This window comes from Salvelinus alpinus, chromosome 10, assembly GCF_045679555.1.
Source record: "Salvelinus alpinus chromosome 10, SLU_Salpinus.1, whole genome shotgun sequence".
Taxonomy (NCBI): domain Eukaryota; kingdom Metazoa; phylum Chordata; class Actinopteri; order Salmoniformes; family Salmonidae; genus Salvelinus; species Salvelinus alpinus.
In genome coordinates, this window is record NC_092095.1 from 71,090,631 (window position 1) to 71,102,217 (window position 11,587).

General features: G+C 49.2%; 1 protein-coding gene across 3 annotated transcripts in view; it reads right to left on the reverse strand.

The window, feature by feature from the left end:
• pcca (propionyl-CoA carboxylase subunit alpha) overlaps positions 1–11,587 on the reverse strand; it is a 71,123-nt gene that overhangs the window by 54,484 nt on the left and 5,052 nt on the right. The window contains exons 1-2 of one of the 3 annotated variants that reach the window (XM_071330855.1): positions 11,110–11,122; positions 1,067–1,180 (exon numbers count right to left, since the gene is read on the reverse strand). In XM_071330855.1, coding sequence (XP_071186956.1) covers positions 1,067–1,168 — 102 coding nt within the window. In that variant the 5' untranslated portion in view covers positions 1,169–1,180; positions 11,110–11,122. Of the gene's footprint in view, positions 1–1,066; positions 1,181–10,954; positions 10,961–11,109; positions 11,123–11,587 lie in introns of those variants that run through there. The other 2 variants (XM_071330856.1, XM_071330854.1) reach the window with 2 other exon arrangements.

Sequence of the window (11,587 nt, forward strand, 5' to 3'; positions counted from 1 at the left end):
TGGCTGGAGTTGAGTCAGTATGTTGGCAGCGGCCGCTAAATGTTAGTGGTGGCTGTTTAACAGTCTGATGGCCTTGAGATAGAAGCTGTTTTTCAGTCTCTCGGTCCCTGCTTTGATGCACCTGTACTGACCTCGCCTTCTGGATGATAGCGGGGTGAACAGGCAGTGGCTTGGGTGGTTGTTGTCCTTGATGATCTTTATGGCCTTCCTGTGACATCGGGTGGTGTAGGTGTCCTGGAGGGCAGGTAGTTTGCCCCCGGTGATGCGTTCTGCAGACCTCACTACCCTCTGGAGAGCCTTACGGTTGTGGGCGGAGCAGTTGCCGTACCAGGCGGTGATACAGCCCGACAGGATGCTCTCGATTGTGCATCTGTAGAAGTTTGTGAGTGCTTTTGGTGACAAGCCGAATTTCTTCAGCCTCCTGAGGTTGAAGAGGCGCTGCTGCGCCTTCTTCACAACGCTGTCTGTGTGGGTGGACCAATTCAGTTTGTCCGTGATGTGTACACCGAGGAACTTAAAACTTTCCACCTTCTCCACTACTGACCCGTCGATGTGGATAGGGGGGTGCGCCCTCTGCTGTTTCCTGAAGTCCACAATCATCTCCTGTTTTGTTGACGTTGAGTGTGAGGTTATTTTCCTGACACCACACTCCGAGGGCCCTCACCTCCTCCCTGTAGGCCGTCTCGTCGTTGTTGGTAATCAAGCCTACCACTGTAGTGTCATCCGCAAACTTGATGATTGAGTTGGAGGCGTGCATGGCCACGCAGTCGTGGGTGAACAGGGAGTACAGGAGAGGGCTCAGAACGCACCCTTGTGGGGCCCCAGTGTTGAGGATCAGCGGGGTGGAGATGTTGTTACCTACCCTCACCACCTGGGGGCGGCCCGTCAGGAAGTCCAGGACCCAGTTGCACAGGGCGGGGTCGAGACCCAGGGTCAGCAAACACAACCGTGTGTGTGTTCAAATGTTGGTGTGTGTGTTCAAATGTTGGTGTGTGTGTTCAAATGTTGGTGTGTGTGTGTTGTGTGTGTTATGTGTGTGTGTGTCAACGTGTGTCGTAAATCTCACGGCCTGGGATCCAGTCTTCCTGATAGCGTCCATGATGGCGTCCATGTTGAGGTAGCTCTTGTTGGTGGGGGCGGGGCCTACACACACTGCCTCGTCAGCCATCTTCACATGGACCTGAGGTGGCACAGAGAAAAACAAGTATTTATTCAAATGCGGCCAAAGCGGCAAGCCTCAATCATATGGTTCACAGGCACAGCCGCACACGCAGACACTACCGCAGACGCAGCAGACACTACCGCAGCCGCAGCAGACACTACCGCAGCCGCAGCAGACACTACCGCAGCAGACACTACCGCAGCAGACACTACCGCAGCAGACACTACCGCAGCAGACACTACCGCAGCAGACACTACCGCAGCAGACACTACCGCAGCAGACACTACCGCAGACGCAGCAGACACTACCGCAGACACTACCGCAGACGCAGCAGACACTACCGCAGACACTACCGCAGGCGCAGCAGATACTACCGCAGACACTACCGCAGACACTACCGCAGACGCAGCAGACACTACCGCAGCCGCAGAAGACACTACCGCAGACACTACCGCAGGCGCAGCAGACACTACCGCAGGCGCAGCAGACACTACCGCAGGCGCAGCAGACACTACCGCAGCCGCAGCAGACACTACCGCAGACACTACCGCAGCCGCAGCAGACACTACCGCAGACACTACCGCAGGCGCAGCAGACACTACCGCAGACACTACCGCAGGCGCAGCAGACACTACCGCAGGCGCAGCAGACACTACCGCAGACACTACCGCAGCCGCAGCAGATACTACCGCAGACACTACCGCAGACACTACCGCAGACGCAGCAGACACTACCGCAGCCGCAGAAGACACTACCGCAGACACTACCGCAGGCGCAGCAGACACTACCGCAGGCGCAGCAGACACTACCGCAGGCGCAGCAGACACTACCGCAGGCGCAGCAGACACTACCGCAGGCGCAGCAGACACTACCGCAGGCGCAGCAGACACTACCGCAGCCGCAGCAGACACTACCGCAGACACTACCGCAGCCGCAGCAGACACTACCGCAGACACTACCGCAGGCGCAGCAGACACTACCGCAGACACTACCGCAGGCGCAGCAGACACTACCGCAGGCGCAGCAGACACTACCGCAGACACTACCGCAGCCGCAGCAGACACTGCAGCAGACACTACCGCAGACACTACCGCAGACACTACCGCAGACACAAGCACTACCACAGACGCTGGCACTACCACAGACACTGGCACTACCACAGACGCTGCCACTACCACAGACGCTGGCACTACCACAGACACTGGCACTACTACAGACACTGGCACTACCACAGACACTACTACAGACACAGACACCACTACAGACACCACTACAGACACATGCACTACTACAGACACATGCACTACTACAGACGCATATGCTACAGACACAGACCACACTACAGACACTAGCACTACTACAGACACTACCGCAGACACAGTACTACAGACACAAGAACTACAGACACATGAACTACAGATACAGACACTACTACAGACAGAGCCACTACTACAGACACAGGAACTACAGACACAGACAACACTACAGACACAGACAACACTACAGACACAGACACCACTACAGACACAGACAACACTACAGACACAGACAACACTACAGACACTACTACAGACAGAGCCACTACTACAGACACAGACAACACTACAGACACAGATAACACTACAGACACAGACAACACTACAGACACAGACAACACTACAGACACAGACAACACTACAGACACAGACAACACTACAGACAACACTACAGACACAGACAACACTACAGACAGACAACACTACAGACAGACAACACTACAGACACAGACAACACTACAGTCACAGACACCACTACAGACACAGACAACACTACAGACACAGACAACACTACAGACACAGACAACACTACAGACACAGACAACACTACAGACAACACTACAGACACAGACAACACTACAGACACAGACAACACTACAGACAACACTACAGACAACACTACAGACACAGACAACACTACAGACAGACAACACTACAGACACAGACAACACTACAGACACAGACAACACTACAGACACAGACAACACTACAGACAACACTACAGACACAGACAACACTACAGACACAGACAACACTACAGACAACACTACAGACACAGACAACACTACAGACACAGACAACACTACAGACACAGACAACACTACAGACACAGACAACACTACAGACAACACTACAGACAACACTACAGACACAGACAACACTACAGACACAGACAACACTACAGACACAGACAACACTACAGACACAGACAACACTACAGACAACACTACAGACACAGACAACACTACAGACACAGACAACACTACAGACACAGACAACACTACAGACACAGACAACACTACAGACAACACTACAGACACAGACAACACTACAGACACAGACAACACTACAGACACAGACAACACTACAGACACAGACAACACTACAGACACAGACAACACTACAGACAACACTACAGACAACACTACAGACACAGACAACACTACAGACACAGACAGAACGGGATCTTAAGCACTTAGATTTTTTGTTGTTGTTGCGGGACCCAACGTATCACAGGAAATGGATGAGGTTTTGGCTCGAACTTTCAAAACTACTGGCTGAAATTATACAACATCTATGTAGCATCATTTTAAATAACTAAATATTCAAGAGGACAAAAACTGGCCAGAGCATCAACTGTGGTCCATTCATCTGACACAGACCTTTTCTGTTAAATTAAACAGGTTGTAAAACAAGGAAGAAATGTTTCATTGGGTAAGAGTGGTATTCTGAAAACACAACATCAAGGCCAGGCAGCCAATCATCTTCTAAATCTCACATCACCAGCCCCCGTCCCCCCCCCACGGAGCCAGACCCTCAGCAGATTGAGTGACAGACACTGTCACCACCAGGACACATTCCACGGGATTAACATCAACATCTGGATCAACAAGGTGGCAGAAGGAGAGAGAGTGTGTGTGTGTGTGTGTGTGTGTGTGTGTGTGTGTGTGTGTGTGTGTGTGTGTGTGTGTGTGTGTGTGTGTGTGTGTGTGTGTGTGTGTGTGTGTGTGTGTGTGTCTCTCTCGGGGGGGGTGGGAAGGGGGTTACAGGCCAGTTGGTTCCCTGCGTCTCTTAACAAAGAAGTGTTAAGGGAGGCATCATGTCTGCTCACCAGCTAAACACCACTTCAAAACCTGTCCAACACATCCACAGGTCAATGGACTTCACTATTACCTGGTCCATCTTACGGGTCGTCCTTCGTCCGTTACATTGACACATCTGGTCCATTTTAGGAGCCGTACTTGGTCCATTACATCTGGTTCATTGACATACAACAATATTAACATCAACCGTAGAGCGTCCGGGGCACATCAACAGTCCCCCATCTACCCCCTGTGTCCTGGTCAACGTCAATGTTTTGGTGGGTACTCAACAGTCCCCCATCTACCCCCTGTGTCAGGGACAACAATAACGTTAATGTTTTGGTGGGTACTCAACAGTCCCCCATCTACCCCCTGTGTCATGGTCAACGTTAACATTAATGTTTTGGTGGGTACTCAACAGTAACCCATCTACCCCGTGTCAGGGTCAACAATAATGTTTTGGTGGGTACTCAACAGTAACCCATCTACCCCCTGTGTCATGGTCAACGTCAACGTTTTGGAATGTTAGTCACCTTGGCAACTAGAGGAGTCCAATAAACAACCGTGTCTACCCACCCGTCTGACCAATAGAGGCGCTCAGTGCTGGAAAGTCAATATCACTCCCAGTTAAAGGCCTACTATGTGATTTTACCAGCCTGTAAATACAACTAACCTTCTCATTTAGCTATCATTATAACACAATACCTCTGGCTGTATGGGGTCATTATAACACAATACCTCTGGCTGTGTGGGGTCATTATAACACAATACCTCTGGCTGTATGGGGTCAATATAACACATCACCTCAATACCTCTGGCTGTATGGGGTCATTATAACACATCACCTCAATACCTCTGGTTGTGTGGGGTCATTATAACACAATACCTCTGGCTGTATGGGGTCAATATAACACATCACCTCAATACCTCTGGCTGTATGGGGTCAATATAACACATCACCTCAATACCTCTGGCTGTATGGGGTCAATATAACACATCACCTCAATACCTCTGGCTGTATGGGGTCAATATAACACACCACCACAATACCTCTGGTTGTATGGGGTCATTATAACACATCACCTCAATACCTCTGGCTGTATGGGGTCATTATAACACACCGCCACAATACCTCTGGCTGTATGGGGTCAATATAACACATCACCTCAATACCTCTGGCTGTATGGGGTCAATATAACACACCACCTCAATACCTCTGGCTGTATGGGGTCAATATAACACATCACCTCAATACCTCTGGCTGTATGGGGTCAATATAACACACCACCACAATACCTCTGGCTGTATGGGGTCAATATAACACACCACCACAATACCTCTGGTTGTATGGGGTCATTATAACACATCACCTCAATACCTCTGGCTGTATGGGGTCATTATAACACACCGCCACAATACCTCTGTCTGTATGGGGTCAATATAACACATCACCTCAATACCTCTGGCTGTATGGGGTCAATATAACACACCACCTCAATACCTCTGGCTGTATGGGGTCAATATAACACACCACCACAATCCCTCTGGCTGTATGGGGTCAATATAACAAACCACCACAATACCTCTGGCTGTATGGGGTCAATATAACACACCGCCACAATACCTCTGGCTGTATGGGGTCAATATAACACACCACCTCAATACCTCTGGCTGTATGGGGTCAATATAACACACCACCACAATCCCTCTGGCTGTATGGGGTCAATATAACAAACCACCACAATACCTCTGGCTGTATGGGGTCAATATAACACACCGCCACAATACCTCTGGCTGTATGGGGTCAATATAACACATCGCCTCAATACCTCTGGCTGTATGGGGTCAATATAACACATCACCTCAATACCTCTGGCTGTATGGGGTCAATATAACACACCACCTCAATACCTCTGGCTGTATGGGGTCAATATAACACACCACCACAATCCCTCTGGCTGTATGGGGTCAATATAACACACCACCACAATACCTCTGGCTGTATGGGGTCAATATAACACACCACCACAATACCTCTGGCTGTATGGGGTCAATATAACACACCACCACAATACCTCTGGCTGTATGGGGTCATTATAACACACAACCACAATACCTCTGGCTGTATGGGGTCATTATAACACACCACCTCAATACCTCTGGCTGTATGGGGTCATTATAACACACCGCCACAATACCTCTGGCTGTATGGGGTCAATATAACACACCACCTCAATACCTCTGGCTGTATGGGGTCATTATAACACACCGCCACAATACCTCTGGCTGTATGGGGTCAATATAACACACCGCCACAATACCTCTGGCTGTATGGGGTCAATATAACACACCGCCACAATACCTCTGGCTGTATGGGGTCAATATAACACACCGCCACAATACGTCTGGCTGTATGGGGTCAATATAACACACCACCTCAATACGTCTGGCTGTATGGGGTCATTATAACACACCACCTCAATACCTCTGGCTGTATGGGGTCAATATAACACACCGCCACAATACGTCTGGCTGTATGGGGTCAATATAACACACCGCCTCAATACGTCTGGCTGTATGGGGTCATTATAACACACCACCTCAATACCTCTGGCTGTATGGGGTCAATATAACACACCACCTCAATACCTCTGGCTGTATGGGGTCATAACACACCACCTCAATACCTCTGGCTGTATGGGGTCATTATAACACACCACCTCAATACCTCTGGCTGTATGGGGTCATTATAACACACCACCTCAATACCTCTGGCTGTATGGGGTCATTATAACACACCACCTCAATACCTCTGGCTGTATGGGGTCAATATAACACACCGCCACAATACCTCTGGCTGTATGGGGTCAATATAACACATCACCTCAATACCTCTGGCTGTATGGGGTCAATATAACACACCACCTCAATACCTCTGGCTGTATGGGGTCAATATAACACACCACCACAATCGCTCTGGCTGTATGGGGTCAATATAACACACCACCACAATCCCTCTGGCTGTATGGGGTCAATATAACACACCGCCACAATACCTCTGGTTGTATGGGGTCATTATAACACACCGCCACAATACCTCTGGCTGTATGGGGTCAATATAACACATCACCTCAATACCTCTGGCTGTATGGGGTCAATATAACACATCACCTCAATACCTCTGGCTGTATGGGGTCAATATAACACACCACCTCAATACCTCTGGCTGTATGGGGTCAATATAACACACCACCACAATACCTCTGGCTGTATGGGGTCAATATAACACACCACCACAATACCTCTGGCTGTATGGGGTCATTATAACACACAACCACAATACCTCTGGCTGTATGGGGTCATTATAACACACCACCTCAATACCTCTGGCTGTATGGGGTCATTATAACACACCGCCACAATACCTCTGGCTGTATGGGGTCAATATAACACACCACCTCAATACCTCTGGCTGTATGGGGTCATTATAACACACCGCCACAATACCTCTGGCTGTATGGGGTCAATATAACACACCGCCACAATACCTCTGGCTGTATGGGGTCAATATAACACACCGCCACAATACCTCTGGCTGTATGGGGTCAATATAACACACCGCCACAATACGTCTGGCTGTATGGGGTCAATATAACACACCGCCTCAATACGTCTGGCTGTATGGGGTCATTATAACACACCTCCTCAATACGTCTGGCTGTATGGGGTCATTATAACACACCACCTCAATACCTCTGGCTGTATGGGGTCAATATAACACACCGCCACAATACGTCTGGCTGTATGGGGTCAATATAACACACCACCTCAATACGTCTGGCTGTATGGGGTCATTATAACACACCACCTCAATACCTCTGGCTGTATGGGGTCAATATAACACACCACCTCAATACCTCTGGCTGTATGGGGTCATAACACACCACCTCAATACCTCTGGCTGTATGGGGTCATTATAACACACCACCTCAATACCTCTGGCTGTATGGGGTCATTATAACACACCACCTCAATACCTCTGGCTGTATGGGGTCATTATAACACACCACCTCAATACCTCTGGCTGTATGGGGTCATTATAACACACCACCTCAATACCTCTGGCTGTATGGGGTCAATATAACACACCACCTCAATACCTCTGGCTGTATGGGGTCATTATAACACACAACCACAATACCTCTGGCTGTATGGGGTCATTATAACACACCACCTCAATACCTCTGGCTGTATGGGGTCATTATAACACACCACCTCAATACCTCTGGCTGTATGGGGTCATTATAACACACCGCCACAATACCTATGGCTGTATGGGGTCAATATAACACACCACCTCAATACCTCTGGCTGTATGGGGTCAATATAACACACCGCCACAATACGTCTGGCTGTATGGGGTCAATATAACACACCACCTCAATACGTCTGGCTGTATGGGGTCATTATAACACACCACCTCAATACCTCTGGCTGTATGGGGTCAATATAACACACCGCCACAATACGTCTGGCTGTATGGGGTCAATATAACACACCACCTCAATACGTCTGGCTGTATGGGGTCATTATAACACACCACCTCAATACCTCTGGCTGTATGGGGTCAATATAACACACCACCTCAATACCTCTGGCTGTATGGGGTCATAACACACCACCTCAATACCTCTGGCTGTATGGGGTCATTATAACACACCACCTCAATACCTCTGGCTGTATGGGGTCATTATAACACACCACCTCAATACCTCTGGCTGTATGGGGTCATTATAACACACCACCTCAATACCTCTGGCTGTATGGGGTCATTATAACACACCACCTCAATACCTCTGGCTGTATGGGGTCATTATAACACACCACCTCAATACCTCTGGCTGTATGGGGTCAATATAACACACCGCCACAATACCTCTGGCTGTATGGGGTCAATATAACACATCACCTCAATACCTCTGGCTGTATGGGGTCAATATAACACACCACCTCAATACCTCTGGCTGTATGGGGTCAATATAACACACCACCTCAATACCTCTGGCTGTATGGGGTCAATATAACACACCACCACAATCCCTCTGGCTGTATGGGGTCAATATAACAAACCACCACAATACCTCTGGCTGTATGGGGTCAATATAACACACCGCCACAATACCTCTGGTTGTATGGGGTCATTATAACACACCGCCACAATACCTCTGGCTGTATGGGGTCAATATAACACATCACCTCAATACCTCTGGCTGTATGGGGTCAATATAACACATCACCTCAATACCTCTGGCTGTATGGGGTCAATATAACACACCACCTCAATACCTCTGGCTGTATGGGGTCAATATAACACACCACCACAATCCCTCTGGCTGTATGGGGTCAATATAACACACCACCACAATACCTCTGGCTGTATGGGGTCAATATAACACACCACCACAATACCTCTGGCTGTATGGGGTCATTATAACACACAACCACAATACCTCTGGCTGTATGGGGTCATTATAACACACCACCTCAATACCTCTGGCTGTATGGGGTCATTATAACACACCGCCACAATACCTCTGGCTGTATGGGGTCAATATAACACACCACCTCAATACCTCTGGCTGTATGGGGTCATTATAACACACCGCCACAATACCTCTGGCTGTATGGGGTCAATATAACACACCGCCACAATACCTCTGGCTGTATGGGGTCAATATAACACACCGCCACAATACCTCTGGCTGTATGGGGTCAATATAACACACCGCCACAATACGTCTGGCTGTATGGGGTCAATATAACACACCACCTCAATACGTCTGGCTGTATGGGGTCATTATAACACACCACCTCAATACCTCTGGCTGTATGGGGTCAATATAACACACCGCCACAATACGTCTGGCTGTATGGGGTCAATATAACACACCACCTCAATACGTCTGGCTGTATGGGGTCATTATAACACACCACCTCAATACCTCTGGCTGTATGGGGTCAATATAACACACCACCTCAATACCTCTGGCTGTATGGGGTCATAACACACCACCTCAATACCTCTGGCTGTATGGGGTCATTATAACACACCACCTCAATACCTCTGGCTGTATGGGGTCATTATAACACACCACCTCAATACCTCTGGCTGTATGGGGTCATTATAACACACCACCTCAATACCTCTGGCTGTATGGGGTCATTATAACACACCACCTCAATACCTCTGGCTGTATGGGGTCATTATAACACACCACCTCAATACCTCTGGCTGTATGGGGTCAATATAACACACCACCTCAATACCTCTGGCTGTATGGGGTCAATATAACACACCACCTCAATACCTCTGGCTGTATGGGGTCAATATAACACACCACCTCAATACCTCTGGCTGTATGGGGTCAATATAACACACCACCTCAATACCTCTGGCTGTATGGGGTCAATATAACACACCACCTCAATACCTCTGGCTGTATGGGGTCAATATAACACACCACCTCAATACCTCTGGCTGTATGGGGTCAATATAACACACCACCTCAATACCTCTGGCTGTATGGGGTCGCTATAACACACCGTCACAAGACCAGACAGACTTACCACTGGCGTCGACATCCCCTACACACCAACTCTACAGCCAGACTTACCGCGCTGGCGTCAACATCCCCTACACACCAACTCTACAGACCAGACAGACTTACCACTGGCGTCAACATCCCCTACACACCAACTCTACAGACAGACTTACCGCGCTGGCGTCAACATCCCCTACACACCAACTCTACAGACCAGACAGACTTACCGCGCTGGCGTCGACATCCCCTACACACCAACTCTACAGACAGACTTACCTCCCTGGCGTCAACATCCCCTACACACCAACTCTACAGACCAGACAGACTTACCGCGCTGGCGTCGACATCCCCTACACACCAACTCTACAGACAGACTTACCGCGCTGGCGTCGACATCCCCTACACACCAACTCTACAGACAGACTTACCGTGCTGGCGTCGACATCCCCTACACACCAACTCTACAGACCAGACAGACTTACCGCGCTGGCGTCGACATCCCCTATACACCAACTCTACAGACAGACTTACCGCGCTGGCGTCGACATCCCCTATACACCAACTCTACAGACAGACTTACCGCGCTGGCGTCGACATCCCCTACACACCAACTCTACAGACCAGACAGACTTACCGCGCTGGCGTCGACATCCCCTATACACCAACTCTACAGACAGACTTACCGCGCTGGCGTCGACATCCCCT